The 26,106-nt window shown below is 35.2% G+C and overlaps 1 protein-coding gene across 3 annotated transcripts in view; it reads left to right on the top strand.

Annotated features, from left to right (window-relative positions):
• The window catches only part of USP34 (ubiquitin specific peptidase 34), a 231,836-nt gene that overhangs the window by 181,022 nt on the left and 24,708 nt on the right, over positions 1 to 26,106 (top strand). For all 3 annotated transcript variants that reach the window (XM_082672022.1, XM_082672023.1, XM_082672021.1), the window contains exons 49-67: positions 379 to 551; positions 3,207 to 3,360; positions 4,457 to 4,535; positions 8,021 to 8,074; positions 8,187 to 8,282; positions 10,600 to 10,664; positions 10,757 to 10,832; positions 10,924 to 10,971; positions 11,369 to 11,434; positions 13,201 to 13,281; positions 15,170 to 15,255; positions 15,882 to 16,050; positions 16,155 to 16,229; positions 17,399 to 17,550; positions 21,234 to 21,282; positions 21,370 to 21,474; positions 21,567 to 21,611; positions 22,352 to 22,456; positions 23,572 to 23,719. In XM_082672022.1, coding sequence (XP_082528148.1) covers positions 379 to 551; positions 3,207 to 3,360; positions 4,457 to 4,535; positions 8,021 to 8,074; positions 8,187 to 8,282; positions 10,600 to 10,664; positions 10,757 to 10,832; positions 10,924 to 10,971; positions 11,369 to 11,434; positions 13,201 to 13,281; positions 15,170 to 15,255; positions 15,882 to 16,050; positions 16,155 to 16,229; positions 17,399 to 17,550; positions 21,234 to 21,282; positions 21,370 to 21,474; positions 21,567 to 21,611; positions 22,352 to 22,456; positions 23,572 to 23,719 — 1,826 coding nt within the window. The remainder of the gene's footprint in view (positions 1 to 378; positions 552 to 3,206; positions 3,361 to 4,456; positions 4,536 to 8,020; positions 8,075 to 8,186; positions 8,283 to 10,599; positions 10,665 to 10,756; positions 10,833 to 10,923; positions 10,972 to 11,368; positions 11,435 to 13,200; positions 13,282 to 15,169; positions 15,256 to 15,881; positions 16,051 to 16,154; positions 16,230 to 17,398; positions 17,551 to 21,233; positions 21,283 to 21,369; positions 21,475 to 21,566; positions 21,612 to 22,351; positions 22,457 to 23,571; positions 23,720 to 26,106) is intronic.

The raw sequence follows: 26,106 nt of genomic DNA, 5'->3' as shown, positions 1-26,106 counted from the left end.
TTATTTAAGGTTGAAAAGAAAACTCTGAACCAAAAACCTCCTTGCCTTTGAAATATGATGTGACTCCTTTTTATGCTTCCGTAGCACCTTTCATAACTTCATCATGGCATATACCATAGTCCCCTGTAGGTTTTTCATTTGTTTTCCTCTCTAGACACAGGAAAGTCCTTTCAGAATGGAAAAAGTCATGTAAGAGGGGGATAGATAGATAGATAGATAGGTTGATTGATTGATAGATTTAATAAGAGCATGATTTAGAGTACTATTTATTATTTACTCTGAATTGAATATTGAAATAAGTGTAGTGTAAATGTAATTGATAATAGCTAGAGTACTTCTGAAAGATAATTTTTAACAAATCTTGTTCTTGTCTTTCAGAGCATGTTTTAAGAAATTGCCTCGGATTCTGAGTTTCAATACTATGAGGTATACATTTAATATGGTCACAATGATGAAAGAGAAAGTGAACACACATTTTTCCTTCCCATTACGTTTGGATATGACACCCTATACAGAAGATTTTCTTATGCGAAAGAGTGACAGGAAAGAAGGTAATGGAAAATCTTTCTCTTGCCTCTGTTTATTGTAAGTCTTCATGACAAGATAGTCATATTTATAAAGTTGTAATCAACTACACATTTAACAAAATCAAACTGAATCTTATAAAGGAGAATATTTTTAAAGACAATATGGCATATTCAGTCAGTTGGCCCGTAAACGTTTTGTATCTACTAGGAGTGTGTTCTAGGCACTTTCCAAGTGAATGAGATAAACATGGTTCCTGCCCTTGAAGAACTTAAGTCTATTGGGCATGGCATATATTAAACAAGGAATTATAAACATGAAGTGTTGTCAAATAGTGAATGTATCACAGATTGAGGGGAATCAGGGAGGGCTTTCAGGAGAAGGTGACATTTAAGCAGAGCCTGAGTAAGAGCTAGAGTGAGAAGAGTGGAGAAACTCTAGTGGGGGGCAGGGGGCTGATTAGGGGGTTGATGAGATAGGCAAAAGGGTGGCAGCCAGATTAGTTTTTTTGTAAGCCATGTTAATAATTTTGATCTTTATTTCAATGTGAAACCATTGGAAAATTTTAAGCAGGGAACTGAGATAACCAGGTGGGATCTTGGAAAAGGTTATTCTGACTATAACAATAGAAATGGATTAGAGGATGATAAAAGGAGTGTGGGGAGGCTGTTATGGTAAACCACAGTAATAGTAGCACAGATGAGAAAGCATACCAACCAGTAGGGTTGGAGAGAAGCACATGGCGATAGAGTTAGTAGAACTTGATGATTGAATGAATAAATGAATCGAACAAAGTTATTGAACATCTATCCACTATTTAATTTGCTGTTATAGTAATAGGAATATAGTGACAACAAAGAACAAGGTCTCTGCCCCTATGAAGCTTACAGTTTAGTCAGTCTACTACTAGAGGAAGGAGGAGAAGTCAAGAAAGGTTTCTGGCTTGATAGTTAGGTGAATAGTGGGATCAGTATTTCAGGATCTCAAGAAGGAGGGAGTGTGGTCAGAAGTATTGAATACTAAATAAAGAAAAGGAACAGTTCCAGTGAGACCATGAGGGAAAATTATCTAACATGTTGAAGATCTCTGGTTATCAGACCAATTTAATTTGGGTGTTGCAGTAGGAAGGTGGATTGCAGCGAATTTAAAATGGCACTTGGTTGGTAAGTAGTTACCTCCAAATTGCTATTATTACGTCCATAAGACCAGTGATTTTTGAACATCTGTGTGTATGTCCCAAGGACCATGATGAGGAATGGAAATAGGTGAGAGGAGAGAAGAAAGCAGAATAGGGCCAGCTCATACCTTTTCCATTCTTCTTTAACCAAGAGAAGTTCCATTTTACATAAGAGTCCTGGCAATGTTTTGTTTGTATAGAAAGTTATGCTGATGTAAATTTTTAAGATTTGAAGAGCCACCATATTATAACTTATAAGAAAGAGAACCATATTTTAATCTTTATACTGCATTGCCGGGCACTTAATGAGCATCCAGTAAATGTTTTACTCTCACTAAATGGGAGCTGAGAGGTATAAACAATGAGTGTGGGCTACTCTTTCAAGAGAGGAACATATCTTTCTTTGAAGAGAGAGGATGGTGACTGTGGCTGTGAGGTGATACAGGGTTAAGGGAGGGAACTTTAAAGTTAGAATTGCAGTATGTTTAGAAGTTACAGGAAATGAGGTAGAAGAGGTAAGTTTGAAAATAGAGACAAAGTTAAGAAGTTGGCATTGTATATATACATCCTACTTTTTAGAACATTTTCAAACCATTTGTAAAATTATAGCAAGACTGCGTAGTAACTGCTTCACTGTATTTTTCATAATGTCTCCATGTGTGGAAATAGCAAAAATTTATGCCAAGATAAAGGAATTTATTAAGCCACAAGTGATGCATTCAGAGTCAGATTCTAATACATCCAAACTCCTCAGTCACTGCTCTGACACGCTCAGCCATTTCCTCCTCTTCACCTAATTGTTGCTTCAATTTTCAGGTTAGACTGTGCACTCAGGTTAACCAAATCTGCTCTCACTTATTTGCTTCTGATTATACCTTTCCTTTTGTGATGATGGAAATACAGATCGTAAATCATACATCTTCTGGAGTTTTTTCTTAATATCTCTTGTAATAACTTTTCAAATTGTAATCTCTGTGGGTGGGAAGTATATGTTTTGTTTATTTTGTTTCTGTCTACATAAAGCTCCTAATACATAGTGTTTTCTATTAACTGGGAAAACAGTTGGAAGCATGCTGCCAGTACAATGCTCCATTTTCCTTAGCATGAGACTAACAGGCATAAATATGTTAATACTTTTCAGATCTTGCGTTTGCCTGCTCCTAATAAAGGTAATACAAAATGCTTCATTCAGATTTATCTATTTCAAAAGGAAGAGCCAGATTAAGCAAAAAGAATATATTTTACATTTACATATTACATGGAGATTGTCCCTAGTTACGCACTGACACATGGTTGTTTTTCCAGTGATTTGTATAAATGTTCCTTAAAATTGTAGGCTATGAATGATGAATGACTAGCATATAGGATTGTTTTGTACCTATTTGAATATATAAAGTATCTGTGCCTATTTCTGTGCATAAATTTTAGTATATAAAGTGATTCTAAGATGTCACTGTGTGCAGTTTTCAAAATTATTGCCATTATTTTATGTAAATCATTCCAGGTTTTAAGGAAGTCAGTGATCATTCAAAAGACACAGAGAGCTATGAGTATGACTTGATAGGAGTGACTGTTCACACAGGAACAGCAGATGGTGGACACTATTACAGCTTCATTAGAGATATAGTCAATCCACATGCTTATAAAAACAATAAATGGTGAGTTTTAAATTTTTTATTCTTGGGATTTAAAAAAATCTTTTTTCTTCTGTTTTTAAAATATAAGCTTATGATAGTTTTCTTCTTGAGATACGTTTTCGGATTTTAGTTTTCTAAAAACTTTATAGTTGGGAAAGGGGGCACATAAAATGTTTAAATGAAAGCTTTCAAAAGACAATATGAATCCATCCTTAAACTTTATACATCTCCAGACTCTTTTGAGAATTTGATAAATTCTCGCCTAAGAAAAATGAACACACTCAAAGTTTTGCCCACAACTTTAGATTCACAGACAATATTGCACCTTCCAAATCTTACCTACCTGTGTTCACTTATTCCAGAACTGTTAACTGAATGCCTTTTATAGGGTGGCCACAAAGTCCTTATGTATTTCAGTTAGAAAATAACCTGCATACTCAATTTTCTTCACCTTACCTTTCCCTTCTGACACACATTCTTTTTATCATCTTTCGTCAAGTTAATGGCTGGAAGTCATTCAATCAGTCCTTAATAGCTGGTTTTTGGTCCTCGGAGGTTGTTGAATAAAGTCTCATGTGTAGAGACTATTGATGTGCTAGACATTGTTCTAAATATTGGGGATATTGCTGTGAACAAAGTGTACATTGGTAAATTGATCTGCACTTAATAGAACAGTTTCGTTGAAATATTTCTCACTCTTTAAACCATCATATCCATGGTATCTTTACTTTTTTTTGTCCATTTGAATATAAATTTTGAAATGGCATCTTTATCGTTGTAAGTTTTCCAAACTCTTAATGTTTTCTGTCCGATAGCTTTACATGTTAGAAAGTTATGCAAACTTTTTATTCCTTGCTTTTATGAACTCTTTTGTTACTCTGAGGTTATGAATAGATCTATCAGATTTTAAGGTGGTTATGACTATGTTGTGAAATTATATTCCCAATTTCTAGTGGATTAGAATTGTCGAAACAAGAGCTTAGTTAGAATTTACCACATATTAATAAGTTTGATCAGTATTTGTAATATATTAGAATGTAATCTAAATATTTTAAAAAGAGGCACAATACAGATATATTACATATATACTTGATCAATACTATATGCTCTGCTTTAGGTATCTTTTTAATGATGCTGAGGTAAAACCTTTTGATTCTGCTCAACTTGCTTCTGAATGTTTTGGTGGAGAGATGACGGTAAGTTTTATTCAAAAGTTATAAATGGTTCATGACTTTCTAAGTGCTTTGCAGTATCATAAAATCCAATAGCAGAGTCATGTAACTTTCTCCTAATTCCTATAATTAAATCTAAAATGTATTTTTTTTGTTGTTTAGTATAGTTTAGTATGTTTGGAGCATATACCAGACACTGGAAAATATTTTTTTTTGAAAATATATTTTAAATTACTATTTCTTCAACTGATTAAGAGGGTCTGATTAAGAAGGGTTAAGACTTACAATTGAAAAATAATAGTATAGGAATTGAATTACATTTCCACAAGACATCATGATTAAATAAGTTGTTTACTTAAATGCTTTGGGATTATAACAAAGAAATTACTCTTTATTGAATAATTACTTTATTGAGTAAGTACTTACTATGAGAAATCTTTGACAAGGAAGTTGGCTTAAGCTAAACTTTAAAGATTGTTCCTTTAGTGCTTTCAATAACAGAGGCAACAACCTAGTTATTACTGGTGACAGGATAGAAAAAGATTATCTGTTTTGTAATTGTCAGTTAAGATATAAGAAAAGACAATTAGGTTGGAGTAGTGCTATAATAATTTCACTTCTTCATATGCAGTTTACCCTAGTACCAATTTTCTGAAAACTTTAAAAATAGCCTGTTGATTCTCACAAGTATTAAAAAGTAATTTCTATTTCATAAAGAAGCTCAGATAAAGTTATATTTCCCTTTAATAGCCATGTTTATTGTGAAATAACTGGTCACATTCTGGATTTTAATGAAAAGACTTTCTTAACTGCTCTTTGATGCTCTTATGTACTATTCTGAATAGAAAAGGAAAATTAGACAAATACCTAACACTTGGAAAATGAGTAGAAGAAGGAAGGAAATAATGAGTTACCATTGAAGCCATAACTAAATCTATTGCATCTCTAGATGTTATTCCTAGAATATTTCCTCAGAAAAAAAAAAAGAAAAGATAAACAAGTAAACAGTGCAAAACTCTTCTTTTAAAAGGTAGTTTTTCAGATTGCATGCCCACTTTATTAAGTTTTATATATTTGAAGAGAAATTAAGGAAAAAATCCCATTCACCATTGCAACAAAAAGAATAAAAATCCCTAGGAATAAACCTACCTACGGAGGTAAAAGACCTGTACTCAGAAAACTGTAAGACACTGATGAAAGAAATCAAAGATGACACAAACAGATGGAGAGATATACCATGTACTTGGATTGGAAGAATCAATATTGTGAAAATGACTATACTACCCAAAGCAATCTACAGATTCAGTGTAATCCCTATCAAACTACCAATGGCATTCTTCACAGAATTAGAACAAAAAATCTTACAATTCATATGGAAACACAAAAGACCCCGAATAGCCAAAGCAATCTTGAGAAAGAAAAATGGAGCTGGAGGAATCAGACTCCCCGACTTCAAACTATACCAAAAGGTACAGTAATCAAGACAGTATGGTACTGGCACAAAAACAGAAATATAGATCAATGGTACAGGATAGAATGCCCAGAGGTAAACCCAGGCACATATGGGCACCTAATTTACAACAAAGGAGGCAGGAACATACAATGGAGAAAAGACAGCCTCTTCAATGAGTGGTGCTGAGAAAACTGGACAGCTACATGTAAAAGAATGAAATTAGAACACTACCTAACACCATACACAAAAATAAACTCCAAATGCATTAAAGACTTATATGTAAGACCAGACACTATAAAACTTTTAGAGGAAAACGTAGGAAAAACACTCTTTGACATAAACCACAGCAAGATCTTTCTTGACACACCTCCTAGAGTAACAGAAATAAAAACAAAAATAAACAAATGGGACTTAATTAAACTTAAAAGCTTTTGCACAGCAAAGGAAACCATAAAGAAGACAATAAGACAACCCTCAGAATGGGAGAAAATATTTGCAAATGAAACAACAGAGGATTCATCTCCAAAATATAAAAACAGCTCATGGAGTTCAATATCAAAAAAAACCAAACAATCCAGTTAGAAAATGGGCAGAAGACCTAAATAGACATTTCACCAAGGAAGACTTAGAGACAGCCAAGAGGCACATGAAAAGATGCTCAACATCACTAATTATTAGAGAAATGCAAATCAAAACTACAGTGAGGTATCACCTCATGCCGGTCAGAATGGCCATTATCAAAAAAGCTAGAAACAATAAATGCTGGAAAGGGTGTGGTGAAAAGGGAACCCTCCTACACTGCTGGTGGGAATGTAAATTGATACAGCCACTATAGAAAAGAGTATGGAGGTTCCTTAAAAAACTAAAAATAGAACTGCCATATGACCCAGCAATCCCACTACTGGGCATATACCCTGAGAAAACCATAATTCAAAAAGAGACATGCACCAGGGCTTCCCTGGTGGCGCAGTGGTTGAGAGTCCACCTGCCGATGCAGGGGACACGGGTTCGTGCCCCGGTCCGGGAGGATCCCACATGCTGCGGAGCGGCTGGGCCTGTGAACCATGGCCGCTGAGCCTGCGCGTCCGGAGCCTGTGCTCCGCAACGGGAGAGGCCACAGCAGTGAGAGGCCCGCGTACTGCAAAAAAAAAAAAAAAAGAGAGACATGCATCACAGTGTTCATTGCAGCACTATTTACAATAGCCAGGACATGGAACCAACCTAAATGTCCATTGACAGATGAATGGATAAAGAAGATGTGGCACATATATACAATGGAATATTACTCAGCTATAAAAAAAATGAAATTCAGTTATTTGTAGTGAGGTGGATGGACCTAGACTCTGACATACAGAATGAAGTAAGTCAGAAAGAGAAAAACAAATACTGTAGGCTAACGCACATATATGGAATCAAAAAAAGAAAATAATACTGATGAACCTAGTTGCAGGGCAGGAATAAAGGGGTAGGCATAGAGAACGGACTTGATGACATGGGGTGGGAGGGCGAAGCTGGGGCGAAGTGAGAGTAGCGTCAACATATATACACTACTGAATGTGAAATAGTTGGCTGGTGGGAAGCAGCAGCATAGCACAGGGAGATCAACTTGGTGCTTTGCGATGACCTAGAGGGGTGGGATAGGGAGGATGAGAGGGAGACTCAAGAGGGAGGGGATATGAGGGCGGGGATATGGGGTTGTCTGTATGCATATGGCTGATACACTTTGTTGTGCAACAGAAACTAACAAGGTATTGGGAAGCAATTATATTCCAATAAAGATTTATTTAAAAAGTAGTTTTTCAGATTGCAAGTCCATTTTATTAAGCTTTATATTATTGATGGTAAAGTACCTTAAAAATGTTTTGAATCTTTTTTTTAAAGTACTACTCCTATCCAAAAACTTCTATTAAAGATTTTTCTGAATATAATGCTATTTGAGAACTATTTACAAAGTTGCTATAAAGTATAAAATAGCTATTTATGAAGTATTTTATATATAAATATAGCTGAGTGTACCCATTTCTTAAAGAAGGAAAACTTTCATTTTTTTAAACAGACCAAGACCTATGATTCTGTTACAGATAAATTTATGGATTTCTCCTTCGAAAAGGTAACCATTTCTTTCATGTATAATTGTACATTGTTTTCTGACTTCCATGTTATCTACTTTTATAGTTATACTATGTCAAAATGAAAATATACTTTTTTTTCCCTCTTAAAAGACACACAGTGCTTATATGCTGTTTTACAAACGCATGGAACCAGAGGAAGAAAATGGCAAAGAATACAAATTTGATGTTTCATCTGAATTACTAGAGGTATGAGTTAATTTAACTTTAGCAACAATTTAAAAGCATGTTAAGTATTTATGCAAGTATTAGTTCTAGAATATAAAAGCAGGCTATATAAACAGCATCATTAGTATCTGTAATCCGAGGTAGACCTTAACCCTCTTCACAAATAGTCTCGGTAATACTGACATACAACAGGTGAATGTAAACTGAAAGAGATTAAAGGGAGTGGAAAACAATTATTAGTAACACTGAAGAAAAATAAGAAAGGTAAAAATGGTTGATGGAATAAGCTCAAGCTCACAATTAACTTGTATGGTTGGTGATATTCTTGGATTGGGTGGTAGGACTGTGAATGTTCCTTTTCTTACGCTTCATATTATACACAAGCGTACAGTGTATTTTAAATGCATTTAAAATATGTATTATATATATTTTAATATGTGTCTCATTTGTAGTAATGAGCTCTCTTCGTTTCATAATGTAGTTACGTGATAATGTTAGGGGTTTATAAAAAGTGTGCACACTCAATGCATGTTGTGTCATTGTTGTAAACTGACTCGGCCAAAAGTAAAAAAAAAAATCTCCAGAAAGGTATACCTGATACAAGTGTACTCTTCCATGTAGACAGTTAAACTTTTACTCGCTGACTGATTGATATTTGCACTATTGTGGTCAAGTCTTAAAACTGAGTGGATTTTGTTCCTCAAACACTTTTTTTTTTTTTTTTTTTTTTTGCGGTACGTGGGCCTCTCACTGCCATGGCCTCTCCCGTTGCAGAGCACAGGCTCCGGACGCGCAGGCTCAGCGGCCATGGCTCACGGGCCCAGCCGCTCCGCGGCCTGTGGGATCCTCCCGGACCGGGGCACGAACCCGTGTCCCCTGCATTGGCAGGCAGACTCCCAACCACTGCGCCACCAGGAAAGCCCCCCAAACACTTTTAATGGTATCTTGCCTACCTGTAATTTACTGATAAAGAGCCAAGAATATTATCTTCTTCCAAACCCTCTAATTTAGGTTTACCAGCAGAATTAGATGCGTCACTAGATGCCAAGCTATTAAACTCACCTATTTATACAAAGATTTATTTCAACTGCTATCATAATAGCAAAATAAAATAGATTATAATCATCATCATGTGCAAGACTTTGTGTCCCCAGGGTATTCAGATGTACACCATGTTGTAGATGAGGACCCAACAGTATTTAAAGATAGCCACCCACATGTGAAATAAAATGAAATTTCACATAAAACCTTAATGATGTACAGTTGGCATTTGAACAACACAGGCTTGAACTGTGAGGGTCCACTTACACATGGTTTTGGGTTTTTTTTTTTCAATAAATACAGGATCTGTAAGTAAACATGAATTTCTTTTTCACATTGTTTTCTTTTTTAAAAAATTTTTTATTTATCTTTGGCCGCGTTGGGTCTTCGTTGCTGCACGCGGGCTTTCTCTAGTTGCAGCGAGTGCGGGCTACTTTTCATTGCGGTGTGCAGGCTTCTCATTGTGGTGGCTCCTCATCGCGGAATACGGGCTCTAGGCACGTGCGCTTCAGTAGTTGTGGCTCGCAGGCTCTAGAGCACAGGCTCAGTAGTTATGGTGCACGGGCTTAGTTGCTCTCTGGCATGTGGGATCTTCCCAGACCAGGGCATGAACCTGTGTCCCCTGCATTGGTAGGCAGATTCTTAACCACTGTGCCACCAGGGAAGTCCCTTATTTTGCCAGTTTTTTTTTGTGGTACGTGGGCCTCTCACTGTTGTGGCCTCTCCCGTTGCGGAGCACAGGCTCTGGACACGTAGGCTCAGCGGCCATGGCTCACGGACCCAGCCGCTCCGCGGCATGTGGGATCATCCTGGACCGGGGCACGAACCCGTGTCCCCTGCATCGGCAGGCGGACTCTCAACCACTGCGCCACCAGGGAAGCCCTATTTTGCCAGTTTTTAAACATAAACCTGTCTTTCATAACCTGTTGTTACCAGAATATCAGCCTACCATAGTTTTCATGTATGTTATCAATGTTAACATAATTTTATTCATTACATATTTGCTCTTCAGACAGATGGGATTTCAGAGTTCTTACTTTCAAAATTTTAATAAATAAATTGAAAAAAAAGAAACAACGTGATTGCTTGAGGTAACCAGATAAGTAATGATAAATTGGATTAGGTTTAGTAACTACTTCCATATTCCATTTACCTGGAAAAAAGTCAACATGAATTTAAGTGCATGTATACTTTTTGTTTCTTCTAGAGCAAGTCTTATTTTGTCTAATAAAAATATTGGTAAAATGTTATGAAGCAAATGCTTTCTGATGTCTAATGTTAACATTTTTTTCTTCAGTGGATTTGGCATGATAACATGCAGTTTCTTCAAGACAAAAACATTTTTGAACATACATATTTTGGGTAAGCTTGGCAGATTTAGTAAGATTTTTTTGTTAACACTTTTAAAAAATCTTATTTTGTAAGAATTTTAACCTATTGTTTTCAAATTCTAGGTTTATGTGGCAGTTGTGTAGTTGTATTCCCAGTACATTACCAGATCCTAAAGCTGTGTCCTTAATGACAGCAAAGGTAATATATGTGTAGACTTAGGTAATTTCTTCAAAATTGGTGACTTTAAAATAATTAAATCTTTTTTGCTTAATTTTATCTTTTCTTGCAGTTAAGCACTTCCTTTGTCCTAGAGACATTTATTCATTCAAAAGAAAAGGTATGTGTTCTATTTCATAAACTTTTGTGCCATTCATGTCATTTATCATATCTTTTTTTTTTTTTTTTTTTGGCTGCGTTGGGTCTTCGTTACTACGTGGGCTTTCTGTAGTCGCAGTGAGCAGGGGCTACTCTTCATTGCGGTGCGCAGCCTTCTCATTGTGGTGGCTTCTCTTGTTGTGGAGCACGGGCTTCAGTAGTTGTGGCTCGTGGGCTCTAGAGCGCAGGCTCAGTAGTTGGAGCACATGGGCTTAGTTGCTCCGCGGCATGTGGGATCTTCCCGGACCAGGGCCTGAACCTGTGTCCCCTGCATTGACAGGTGGATTCTTAACCACTGCACCACCAGGGAAGCCCCAGATATCACCTAATACCTTCAGTAACTTCTTTTTCTTTTTTAGCCCACAATGCTTCAGTGGATTGAACTGTTGACCAAACAATTTAATAATAGCCAAGCAGCTTGTGAGGTGAGGTGAATGATTCAACAAACAATGCATAGCTTAAGATTCACTTTCTTGTTTTCTTTTATTCTTAACTTAGATGATATAACAAAATTGTTTTATCTATTATAAATCATAGGGAGCCAGTGTAAGTTGTTCCTAAAATTACTTGATTGCCAAGAGAAATTTATAATTAATGTATCAAATTCATTACATTGATTAAATAATTGATTTTTAAGTTACTTAAAAATCCTTGGGTTCCCCCCCACCATGTATTGGAAGGAAAAAGTATAGAAAATTCAGAACTGTACCAGATATTTCTTAACTACTTTTGTATGCTACTAGAAAATACTGAAAAATGCATATCTCCCTTCCCCCTCTGAGAAAAATTGCATATATCCCAGTAGATCAGTTTATGTCCTATTTTATCTTTTCCCATATTACATTATAAGAGAAACATACATCCCTAAGGATAGTATGCACACAGGTAATAAACACTTAGCCATATTGCCATCTTACTATCGTTTATCATTTGTGATGATCTCCCGGAGTGGTGTGTACCTTTCTAGGAATGCAGGTCTTATAAATTCCCAGAAGTGGGAGACAGCAGCATAGTGTACAATAGATGAAGTTAGTTGAAGATTTTTTCATAGGTAGAAGGTTTTTAGAAAGATTATTTTTTAAAATTTTTTTCAGTCGGTTTGTTTGAATTAGTATATGAAACAAGGTCCACATTTTGCTTTTGTCTTGTAAATCTCTTTTCATCTATAATACAGTTGACCCGTGGACAACACGGGTTTGAACTGTGTGGATCCACTCATACACAGATTTTTTCAGTAAGTACGTACAGTACCGTACAATCTGTGGTTGGTTAAATCCGAGGATGCGGAGGAACCTAAGATACAGAAGGTCAGCTATGGGACTTGAGTATCTGCAGATTTTCGTGTATGCTGGGGCTCCATACCAAGGAGCAACTGTAGTTACCTTCTTTTTTTTTTCCCTCTGTACCACATTCTCATTTGTTCTGCAGGATTTTCCACATGCTGGCTTTGATCTAGTGCATCCTTTGCGTGTTATTTAACATATTCCTCTATTCCCTTCCCCCTTCATGATTTTTCAAAAACTATTCAGTAAAAACAAACAAAAAAAACTGTTCAGTAGATGCAGAAGCTTGATTAAGTCATAAATTTTTTTTGTTTTTGTTGTTTTTTTAAATAAAGTTGCGACTTCAGTTTTTTCACTAAGGATTTGCCTCTGGAACTCCGTCAAGGAGTTAAAATTCTCTACAGTTGTCAGTAATTATGTGTGTGCATAAATAGGCAGTACAGTTCAATAGAGGAGTTAAATATGTGATTAAGAGATATCTTGAAATTAATGGGAAATTGTCTTAGCCTAAAGAAGAGTGTTTTTTGTTATCAACAGAACATAAATTGGTTTTAAACAGAAAGTTTATCATACTCAGATCGTATATTATTAATAGGAACAAAAAATTCTGCAGTGTGACATTTATGAAGTCTAAGAGGAAAATAGTATTTGACTTTATTAAGAACTGCAGGTTGTCATCATGTAGGTTCTACACTATAATGTAAATGGCATCCATGGAATTCTGTATTGAGATGACCTTGATTATGACTTTAGACATTTTAGATTTTACACTTTCTACCAATTGAAGAATCTTTTTTGGTAAGAATTTAAAAGAATTCAGATGTCAACTAGAATTAAAATCTTTGTGTGATTTTTATCCCAATTGACAAGTATTGATTGAATGTTAAAATCACACTATTTACTTACAGTGGTTTTTGGACCGCATGGCTGATGATGATTGGTGGCCAATGCAGATACTAATTAAGTGCCCTAATCAAATTGTGAGACAGGTAAGAAAAAATTTATTTGGAAAAGAAGTGGCTTTCAAGTTAATTGTTCGGAATTTGCCTGTGAATATATTTTAACCCAGCATTGGAAGTAATTTGAAAAGATCGACCTCTTATCACAAAAGTCATTTTGCTCTTATTTTCACCACCTTCTTTTGGCAAATCAGCTATAATTTCCAGTCAAGTGATTAAAATCATTCACATTTCCTGGTTGTAGGAAGATAGTTGTAACTGCCTATTTTCTCAGATCCTACTTTGATGTATGAGTTGTACTGATTCTTTTTCAGATCCTTAGGTATTCTAACCATGGTAGGGTACTGTAATGGCCTTGAAAGTTAAATGAATAGTGTATAACTTATTTCTGTGACAGATTCTCAACTGTCACATGAATCAATTTGTTTTTCATAAATCATTGGAAAAATTAACAAGGAAGAAAAATACATATGCATTTATGACACAAAACCAAAAATTTAATCTGAAATATGCTTGCAGTTATAATTGAGATACAATTCTTATATCATAAAATTTAGCAAAACTTTTCAAAATGTAAAATTAAGTGGTTTTTAGTATATTCCCAAATATGTGACCATCATCTACCTAATTTTATAACACCCCCAAAAGAAATCCCATACTTATGAGCAATCGCTTCCATTTTATCCTGTCCATTCTCTTCAGCCCCTGGCCACCATTAATATACTTTCTGCCTCTGTGGGTTTGCCTATTCTCACCATTTCATTTGAATAGAATCACACAGTATGTGGTCTTTTGTGACTGGCTTTTTTGATTTAACAATGTTTTCAAGGTTTACCCATGTTGTGACTTATATCTGTACTTTATTTCTTCTTACTGCCAAGTAATATTTTATATACCAAATTTTGTTTATCTATTCAGCAGTTGATGAACATTAGTGATGTTTCCACTTCTTTGCTGTTTTGAATAACACTGCTATGAACATATGTGTACAGATATTTGTGTGGACATGTGTTTTCAGTTCTTTTGGATATATACAGAGGAGTGAACTGCTGGGTTGTAACTAACATTCTTAGGGACTACCAAACTTTTTTTCATGATGTCTGCACCAGTTTACATTCCCACCAGCAATCTGTGAAGGTTCCAGTTTTTGCTACATCTTCTTCAACATTTGTTTATTGTTTTCTTAATTTTAGCCATTCTAATGGGTGTGAAGTAGTATCTCATTGTAGTTTTGGTTTGCATTTGCTTAATAATTAATGATAGTAAACATCTTTTCGTGTGCTTATTGGCCATTTGTATATCTTAATCCATATTTTTTGGATAAACTTAAATTGCATTTCCTTCTCCTAGTCATTGAAATTCTAATAAGCAGCTGTCCTGCCCCACTCCACTCTTCTGAAAGAGATGGATGCCAAGTTTTCTTTCCTCTGTATCTCCACTAGTAAAGGAGGTTTCATGAAGCTTTGTATTTGGTAATCTCTATTACTGAAACCTATAGTTTGTTTTTGCTTTTTCCCTTATAAAATTGTTTTTCAAGCTAACTCTACCTTTTATCTTCAGTCTGTAGTTGAGACTCCAGGAAAGCTTTAGAATGTCAAAAGATAATCTGTGGGCAAAATATAAATGGGTAGCAGAATTTTTTTTTTTTTTCGGTACGCGGGCCTCTCCCGTTGCGGAGCACAGGCTCCGGACGCGCAGGCTCAGCGGCCATGGCTCACGGGCCCAGCCGCTCCGCGGCGTGTGGGATCTTCCCGGACCGGGGCACGAACCCATGTCCCCTGCATCGGCAGGCGGACTCTCAACCACTGCGCCACCCGGGAAGCCCAGGGTAGCAGAATTTTTAATCGTGTTCATTTTTCATTGTCTTTGTTACCTGATGTGAGTTGACTCTTAGGTTGTCCTATCTTTTCATCTATAGATGTTTCAGCGTTTGTGTATCCATGTGATTCAGAGACTTAGACCTGTGCATGCTCATCTCTATCTACAGCCAGGAATGGAAGATGGGTAAGAAGTATACCTTTTGAACTGAACTTACTTACTTACTTACTTACTTACTTACTTACTTACTTACTTATTTATTTATTTATTTATTTATTTAACATATTTATTTATTTATTTGGCTGTGCCGGGTCTTAGTTTCATTGCAGCATGCGAACTCTTAATTGCAGCATGCATGTGAGATCTAGTTCCCTGACCAGGGATCGAACCCGGGCCCCCTGCACTGGGAACACGGAGTCTTAGCCACCAGACCACCAGGGAAGTCCCTGAACATTTTATTTTTAAGTTTTTTGATGATCTGCCTACAAAGTATTTTTAAATATCCACACTGAAATATTTAGGTTCTCCTATTTAAAAATAATCTGTAATAATATAAATCAAGAAGGAATACTTTTGTTTTATTTTTATTTAATTGCATTTTCAAAATCCTCTACAAGTAACTGACTTAGTCTTTTTGTTTTGATTTCAGCGAGACATGATAACTGGAATCCAACTTTTTGTATTATTGTAGTTGGTATTCATTATTGCAAAGATGAAAGAGATAAATTCAGGTTTTTAAAATATTTCTCCTCCCAAAATATCTATCCCCAGACTTCATACTTTTTCTAAGGTGTATAAAATTGTGTTTTCAGGTCTGATGATATGGATGCTTCAGTAGAAGATATAGGTGGTCGTTCATGTGTCACTCGATTTGTGAGAACTCTGTTATTAATCATGGAACATGGTGTAAAGCCTCACAGTAAACATCTTACAGAATATTTTGCCTTCCTTTACGAATTTGCCAAAATGGGTGAAGAAGAGGTGAGGCTATATCTTGTTTATTTCTGGTATTATGTACTTATTTTCAGTATTTAAAACTTAATTGTTTTTATTTTATATTTTTAAATCAATATTTTTATTTTTAGAGCCAGTTTTTGCTTTCACTGCAAGCCATATCTACAATGGTACATTTTTACATGGGAACTAAAGGGCCTGAAAATGTAAGTACAATTCTGTCTCATATCAGGGATTTAGAGGCCATGTTTTCAAGTTTGCATCATAGAAAGATACTGGATTCCTTTGAAGTCCCTTCCAGCCCTGATATTAAATGATTTTAAGGGTCTAAGTTTGGTTGATATTTTTAATGGATATAGCAAGAGAAGAAACAGTCAAGTGATAAATTTCACTGGTATGGCCCTGGATCAAAGCAAATAAATTTAGGCAAAATGGCCATCACCTGCTTTAGGGTCTTACAGTAGCATTTTGTGTTTTGGTGAACATTTTTGCTGGCCATATTTTTAAAGCCCTTTGCTATATTAAGTCTGTCAGTCTTCCAAAAATTCAATTCATAATATTAAAACTATTACATCAATTTTGTGTTGTCTGTAATGACCACATTGGATTGAATGCTCTGTTTGCTCTATCTTATTTAATCCTTGTTGTAACCCTAAGAGGTAAGTACTGTTGTTATCTCCATTTTACAGATGGGGAACTTGAGGCATAAAGAAGTTAACTTGTTTTAGATCACAGTGAGTTAGGCTTTGATCCTTGGTTAGACTCCTGAATGAAACTGTTAGCCACTGTGCTGTAATGGTTCTCCAGATACGTACTGTTATTATCTAATTTCAACCTAGATGGCTACTTATTTAGACTGCTTTTCTTTTGCTTTGTTAGATCATAAAATCTTTGCAGTGTTGCATTTCAAACCCCAAATGAGTATCTCTTTGAAATACCTACTGTTTGGATTATCTGAAAACTGCAAATATGGATTCCTTAATTTGTGTAACTGGTATTTTTATTAAATATGAAATACCATTTTATCATACTCATATAAATTTTGTTCCTGATTTGTCTTCCAAAGAGCTTGCCTATAAGAAAAAAAATTTATTATTAAAGAATTTATATCTTTAGGTAAGGTAAATACAGTATTGGGAATTATTGTTCTTTACAGTTCTGCCTATTAAATCTAGAATTGTCCTGAATGTGGTTTAGACTTTTAAATAAGGTTAGGCCTTTGAGTGGTTATTTTTCATGATACATGCTCCTGATACATGCTTCCATGATACATGCCACTGTCTACCCTGCATTGTTTTGTGAGACAATCAAGCTCTTTTCTCTCAACATAATGTTAGAAAATAATATATTAAAAATGAATTGTGTTATGTTCTAGCCTCAAGTTGAAGTGTTGTCAGAGGAAGAAGGGGAAGAAGAGGAGGAGGAAGAAGATATACTCTCTCTGGCAGAAGAAAAATACAGGCCAGCTGCTCTTGAAAAAATGATAGCTTTAGTTGCTCTTTTGGTTGAACAGTCTCGCTCCGAAAGGTGAAATGTTTCAACATTCAAAATGCTTAAAGCATGTTTGATTTTATTCTTTTTACATAATTGTTTTACCATTATTAACTCAGTAGTTTTTGTTACTTAATTCCTTTTAAATAATAACAACACTTTCCATCAACTCTTGTAGCATAAGTATTTCGATCCTTTGTACCAAACTCTTACTTTGCCTGAGTCATGTTAGAAATATACATTGAAGAAATTTACAGTAAAATATCTAGCAAAATTATATGTGCATTCATCCTTTGACCTAGCAACCCCACTTCTGGGATTCCGTTCCCAAAACACCAAAAGATGTATGTGCAGTGCTGTTTACTGAAGCAGTGTTTATAAACAGCAAAAGACTGAAAATGTCCACAAAGATGGTACAAGTTGAAGAAACAGCATCCGCTTGATAGAGGACTCTATAGCAGAAAAAAAAACAGGCAGTATGGACTGTATGTGTACCACCATGGAGAGTTCTTTAAGATACATAACACTGAGGTGAAAAAAAAACAAGGTGGACAAAAGTATATATAGTATGCTACTTTTTTTTTTTCTTTTGGCCACACAGCATGGCTTACGGGATCACTGAGTCCTAACCACTGGACCACCAGGGAATTCCCTATAGTATGCTACTTTTTAAGAAGGGCAGGCTGTGAGACACAAAGTGAGTGAGAGAGAAGAGAGAGTGTGTGTGTGTGTGTGTGTGTGTGTGTGTGTGTGTGTGTGTGTGTGTGTGTGTGTGTGTGCACGTGTGCAACCAAGCCACATTATTCATGGATCTCCACTTTGTGAATTCTCCTACTTAAATTTATTTGTAATCCCCAAATCAGTACTTGTGAAGCGTTTACAGTGATTTGTGGATTTCAGAATGTACAGAGTGGCAAAAAATTGGAGTTGACCTGACACACACTTCTCCAGCTGAGGTCAAACATGGTGACACTCTGCCTTCTTGTTTCGGTGCTCAAATTGTAAACAAATTTTTGTTTGCAATATGTGCCACATTTCTCACATTTATGCTTTTTGTTGGTGATTTGGCTGTTTAAAAATGGTCCCAAGCATAGTGCCAAGTGCTGTCTAGTGTGTTCCTAAGCTCAAGAAGGCCATAATATGCCTTAAGGAGAAAGTACACATTAGATAAGCTTCATTCAGGTTTGAGTTACAGTGCTGTTTGCTCTGTATTCAGTGCTAATGAGTCAACATTAAATCAGGTGTCTTTAAACAGAAACACACATTATACAAGGTAACATATTGATCTATTGATGAAAATGTTATGACCAGAGGTTCACAGGAACCTAAGTGTATGTTTTCCCTATGAGCAGTGATTCAGTGTTCACTAATTCAGTGTTCGCAGCTCTTTATAGAACGTAAGTACTACAAGTAACAAGAACTGACTATTTTTCTAATTGAAGACTAAATTTTTAAAAATAAATTTTAAATTTCCAGTGGTTGGGGGAGGGGAAAACAGGCTGGAGGGGACAGGAATGAAGGTTTGACTTCTTTGAATATAGTACACTGTTTTGTTTTTTAGATTTATCTTTGGAATCATGTAAATGTTTTCTATAATTATAAATAAATTAATAAAATGCAATCCCTAAAAATCAAAAGCAGACTGAAATAAATGAGCTTAACTGTATATTGAGTTGGTGACATAGCCACTGGAGAGGAATTAAAGTGACTTTAGAACACATTGATTTAACTGTAATTTTTAGTGGGATGTACCTGAAGGACAAAAAGAATTGTAAAATTATCCTCAAGTGTTTTACTAATTATATTGTGAGTAGTAGTATAATTAGAATTATTATTCTGAAACTGTATTATAGAATAAAACAAATAGATAATTGTTAATGTCATTAGAAACCAAGATTTTCAGAAAAAGAAAAGAGAAATACAAATATAAAATTGTAGGATGTTTACATAACTTCTTCAAAACTAAATTTGAATTTGGGAATATCAGTAGAGTTCATGGTATATTTTGTCTTAAGCAAACAAAAAATGTATTATGTATCTCCATTTTCTGAAAAGGCCTAGAAATCCTGTCCAACCCAAAAACCAGTGAGTGACCCTGGCATCTAGATAATATTTCCCACTGAAAAAAATCAAGGTTCCTTGAGAAAATGGCCAATTCCAGGTCTTGGGCAAGAAATGAATGGGAAGCCTCGAACATTTTGTCATTTTGGAAAGCAAGGAGGCTATCAGAGACTACTGAGGTCATGTTAAAAAGTCTCAAGAGTCAACTTAAGGAGGTTTCTACTGGTTACAGATTGGACAACTTGAGCATCAATAATAGTAATAACAACTGCAAGTGGACTAAAACACATCATGGATGTTTACATCCATGAGTTTATAATGATACCTAAAAACAAAATTTTAAAAATTATTGACAACTTTTGAAGTATATTAAGAAACCAAGTAACAATTTTGGAAACTTATTAATAAAGGAACAATATCAAGTATTTATCTTACCTGCAAGAATTATACTTCATGGCAACCAAATGGTAAATGAGAGGGATGTTCATCGTCATAGAGGTATTTGAGCTAATAAATGAGCAAGTAATGCTGGAATTAGGATATCAATATTTTGCATCCCAAATGCAATAATGGATCTAGGAAATGATCATCATGGGCTGAAAACATTACAAAAAGAGGGACAGCTTTTCATTGTGTGCCTCCTGATGAAAGTTCACACTACCGTTTATTAAGGTATTCTTGATTAAAAAGTCAAACCTAGATCTGATCAAGTCTCTAGATCTAATAACTACCAGTTTATAGGAAATACGGGGACAGAGGAATATGTTAAAACAACACACCAAGGATATAATCAGCAAAATGGAAATGTGGGAAATTCTACAGGTCAAACCACCTGCTTTCTTCAACAGATTAATTGCAAGATAAAAACAAAATCGGAGGGGAAACCAGTTGTCTAAAGGAGATTTAAAAGACATTTCAACCAGTGTCAACAGAGGACTTCATTTGGATCCTGATTCAAACAAATTATAAAAATATTTTTTAGAAACTTGAGGAAATTGTACATTGACTGGATCTTGTATGATAATAAGAAATTGTTAATTTATTTTAGGTGTGAATATTGGTAGTGTTGTTTATGTTTTTGAAATTTATGTTTGGGATATGTATTGAAATTTATGGACTAAGTGATAACGTATCTGGAATTGCTTCAAAATAGTTCATATTTGAACAAGTAGGAGGTACAGATGAATCAAGACCGACCGTAAGGTGGTAATTTGCAACTGAGTGATGGGATGCTTACAGTATTCTATTTTTGTATGTGTTTGAAATTTTCTATAATAAGTTAAATATGCAGTAATTTTAAACTTGATAGTGAAATTCTCTATTTCTTAGAAGTTCGTTTTGTTTTGAAGGTTCTCATGTCAAAAAAAAGCTCTCTAAATTAGACCCATCCTCGTGTTACAGTACACCAACATTTTGAGTTAATTAAATGGAAACAAAGTAGATTTGGACTTGCATGTACCAATCTTGGAATTTTGAAAAATTGTCTAAAAGATGTCTAGTGAGCAAGTCTAGCTAGCAGAAAGTTCAAAAATCATTTTATGATGGTGGCTTGGTACACTTGTAATTGAATCAACAATTTTGTTATGTGTCATGATGCAAATGGCTATAAAGTAGTATAGAGGAAAGAAAAACTTATTTCCACTAATGTTTTCTTTCAGGCATTTGACATTATCACAGACTGACATGGCAGCATTAACAGGAGGAAAGGTAATACCGTCTCAATATTAGACCACTTGATAATCACAAAAATAACAACAAAATAGTTCTTAAATGAACAACTTTTGCTTTTAACAGGGATTTCCCTTCTTGTTTCAACATATTCGTGATGGCATCAATATAAGACAAACTTGTAATCTGATTTTCAGCCTTTGTCGATACAATAATCGACTTGCAGAACATGTAAGTGCTGAGAAACAGTCTTAAAGATTTTTGGTAATTTGTGGAAGAATATTCTGAAATTATCCCTTTTGTTTTGTTTTGTTTTGTTTTAGATTGTATCTATGCTTTTCACATCAATAGCAAAATTGACTCCTGAGGTATGTAGACATCTGTTCATTCATGTTTTTCAAGCTGCTATCAGCACTGACAATGCTTTCAAATGAACCTTTCTAATTGTTTTTGGGAAAAAATTTATCAAGGCTTCCCTCATAATACAACCACCTATTTTTAACTATGTAACTTGAATAAACTGAATTACCTCTTCACATCTTGTCACAAATGTCATTTTCCCAATTAAATTTACATATAAGTTGAATATATCAGAGTTCCACCTAGATACTGAGCTTTAAAGTTGTTTGGTTTGAAGCATATATCATATTGTACCTTAGAAGAAAGTAGACTAACCAGAATTCTGCCTAGGTGAATAAGTATGTATTTTCATAAAATGAAAATATTATAGCTACTTTGATAATACATGTCAAATATTAATATAAATTATACCTCAGAGAGCAGAGGTTGCTACAGGAAACTTTTAATCTAAATTTTTCTATAAACATGGTTGTCTCATTAACAAGAGTTTTGATACATTTTTTCCCAAATTGACATCCAGAAAAATAGATGTTTTCTGTTAAATGTGGCTCCCACACAATTGACACTGTATCCTGCGCTCACCCTTCTGCTTTATGAGAGTTCAGGTTCATATGTATGAGTACTGAGCTCTCTAACCTAATACAGCAGATTTAAATGTGATCTGTAGAAGAGTTATACTTCTTTGTTTTCAGCTGGAAATGATGGGTTCAAACAGATCTAAATACACAGTCATGTACATGTCTTATAGGCAGCCAATCCTTTCTTTAAATTGTTGACTATGCTAATGGAGTTTGCTGGTGGACCTCCAGGAATGCCTCCCTTTGCATCTTACATTCTGCAAAGGATATGGGAGGTAAGTCTTGCAGCAGATGTTTTAGTGTTTATTTTTCCGAGGGCTTTATTTTTCTAACAGTCACTCACATTTTAAGTACTAGTTTCTTCTTGCTTGGGTAACTCAAAATGGTTTTAGTAAGTCACAGGTGAAGGGAAGAAGAGATGCTTTAGTCAGAAGATCTAGGGGAAAAAAGAGTTCTTCCCTAGTGTCTCAGATGTTTAAAGATTTTCTCATAGAGTCATAAGCAGTCTTCAGCCCATCCGAGGTCCTCATTCCCGTATCCTCAAAAAAGATTCCGTAAAGTGGTAGAAGCCCTAGAAATACAAGCCAGGTGCTTTCAGCAGTTGATAGAAAATACAGAGGACGCACCAACCACTTCCTTTCTTCCAGAGTTACTGCTGAGGTTACAGAATTTCTTCTTAGTGAGTGTTGGAAATGCCCACTCTCTAGACCAGGGGCCTGGCAAACTTTTTCTCTTCATAGTCCAGATAGTAAATATTTTAGGCTTTGTGGGCCATATGGTCTCTGTTAGAACCATTCAGCTGCTGTTTTACCATAAAACCAGCCATAGACAAAATGTAAATGAGTGGCCATGGTTGTGTTCCAATAAAAACTTAAAAACAGGCAAACCACAGAAGCCGTAATTTTGGCTTCTGAGAGCCATAATTTTCCAACCCCTACTCTAGATTCCTAGGATTTCCTTTTCCAATGAAAAAAATCTTCCCAGCAGTATAGTGAGCTAGTTTTCATTCTCACTTATAGTAGCAGATTGGGCAAACAATAAGAAAAGTAAAGATGGAAACTTTAGAGAATTAAAAGCACTTTTAAATAACTTTGTAAACTTAAGACCTTAAAGGTCATTGAGTTCTCTTATTGGTCCTGTGTTAGAGTCCTTGGTTATTATAATTTTATTTTGTAAACTAATGACAAATTCTCCTTGAACATATTCCTGTTAATAAAAATAAGTTGCTTTAAAAATGGGAAAAAACATGGGTGTGAAACTTCTTTCAGGCTCTAGTTTTCAAAAAACTATTTAGCTTTAAAGTGTCTGATGCACATACCAAAAGTAAGTTTAAAAAAGTAACTGCTCATTCAGTTAGCCTTATATTCTGTTCTTGTCATTTTACTTGTAGGTAATTGAATACAATCCTTCTCAGTGTCTGGATTGGTTGGCAGTGCAGACACCCCGAAATAAACTGGCACACAGCTGGGTCCTACAGAATATGGAAAACTGGGTCGAGCGGTTTCTTTTGGCTCACAATTATCCTAGAGTCAGGACTTGTAAGTCAAATATTCAGAATTTAAGAAACCATTTTGTTGTTGTTCCACGTTTCGTTTTGTTTTTTGTTTGTTTTAAGGTGATCATAATATGCCCATTGTATAATACAGAAAGGCTCTTAGAGATATTTTTTTAAACGCCAAGGTTATATTAGTATTTGAAAACCTATGGCGATATTTTACAAATATCTATAGTGTTTTTGTTTTTTTAAGGATAGGAAACTGTGTCTTTTCTTGGGTGATATCACCACCACTATCATTTTTGTTTCCTTTCTTGATAGAATCACAAAGCATTATCAGCATTAGTGAAGAGAGTAATGGGTCAGAAAATCCTGTCTTAAAAGTAACTTGAGAAGGCTAAGAGTAAAGTGACAATTAAAACACAAAATAAGCTGAGAGAAAATATTCTCTGAAGTTATGGGAGTTAAATGATAAATATCTTTATTGTACCCAGGCCAGAAGGGAATAAACAAAGATCTTGGAAGACAGATGGACAAATACCAAAAATAGATACTTCACAGAATAGGTAACTGATTGTAAATAAACACAGAGTATGTTTTCTTTTGATAGTATTAAAAGAAATAAAAATCAAAGTAGTTAATTTTTTTAATTCTTTAATCATTCAGTTTAATCATTAAGATCATATTTCCTAGTTTTCTGCTGAGAGGGCATACAATCAGTAACACTCCAGTAGCAGCAAGCACATCGAATACCCAGATCCATGTTTTTAAACATCATTTCCGATAAAATGAAACACAGCTCCTTGGAGAAATGGCTGATTGTAGGACTAGGGCAGGGAATATACAAGATGAGCCTGTAGCATCTTGTGGAACCAGAAAGTAAGGAAGTACTCCCAAAACAAAATGATGGGGGTATGTCAAAGGGACATAGAACCAACCTGAAAGAGCTCCCAATGCCCAAAGCTGGAACAGTTTGAGAGAAAAAATAATTAACATAGCACTGAATTGTAATCCAAAGTATAAAATAAATACCCATGAGTCCATACTGATATAAATGAATGACTGAATAAACAAAGAAATGGAGAAGAGACAAATCTCCCATACAGAAGAATTCCAAAAAATGTATGTACATCTTCCCCCCCAAAAGGGAAACCCCCTTGAGTGTGAGCTTAGTGACTTGCTTTCAAAGAGTAGAGTATGAGGGATAGAGAAAATAACGTTAAGAAACTTGACAAACATTAAGTCAGGCAGATAATTAAGGTTAAAAATGTCACTGATAAGTCATGTTGATAGTATGTGCCCTTGATATGGTGTGATGCACAGGGCACTTCATCATGTGGTCTTCCTCCCAAAATCCCATAACCTGAGTCTAACCATGATACTCATCAGATAAACTTAATTTGAGGGACATTCTACAAAAATACCTGACCACTACTCCTCAAAACTGTCATGGTCTTCCAAAGAAAGTCTGAGAAAGTGTCACAGTCAAGACGAGCTTAAGGAGACATGACATCTAAATCTCATTCATCCTAAATGAGATCCTAGAAGCAGGAAAAGAACATTAGGGCAAAACTATTGAAATCTGAAATGTGGAAATTAGTTAATAGTAATGTGCCAGTGTTGGTTCCTTCGTCACAACAAATGTACCATGGTAATAATGTTAACGGGAAATGGGAGAAGGGGGTATAGGAACTGTCTGTTCTACCTCTTCTAAAATAAAAGGTTTATTAGGGGAAAACATGTTTCAGTGGTGGGTACACATGGCTTGGCGATGGTACTCTGCTCATAGGCTTTTTTTCCTGCCAGTTTAGTTAACCCCACAGTAATGGGATATTTGTAAGAGCTGACACATATGCTGGTTGGTATTTATGTCCTGACTCCTGACCATAAAACAATTAAAAATTTTGCTGAACCAAACAAACAAACCAAAACAAAAAGAAAAGCTTTTTAGCTAGCTGGTACACCTAACATTCATAGTAGTGCTAAAGAAATAGCATTCTCATACACTGCAGTGACATTGTAAGTTAATATTACCCTTATGAAATGCAGTTTAGCAGTATGTACCAAGATCCTTAATTTTTTTTTCCCTTTTTCAACTCAGTAATACCATTGCAGGGATTCTGGTATAAGTAAGTCATCCAATATATGAATGTCCAACAGCATTATTTGTAAGTGTGAAAAATTTTTAACTAGATGTTCAGATAAGAGATAAATTGTTATGCATCATTTAAAAATTATAATAGTGAAGACTATAGAAATACGAAAAAATGCTTTTGAAATAATGTAACTTGAAATCGGGGCCCAAATATTTGAATAGAATCAGTATGACTCAGTAAGAATGAGGGTAACATGGATAGAAGAAAAGCTACAGAGAAATACTTGTAAATCCTACAAAATAATTTTAAGGAATGACTTTAGAATATTTAGCGA

This window comes from Grampus griseus (genome assembly GCF_964374135.1).
Source record: "Grampus griseus genome assembly, chromosome: 15".
Classification (NCBI taxonomy): Eukaryota; Metazoa; Chordata; class Mammalia; order Artiodactyla; family Delphinidae; genus Grampus; species Grampus griseus.
This window is presented reverse-complemented; position numbering and strand designations above follow the sequence as displayed.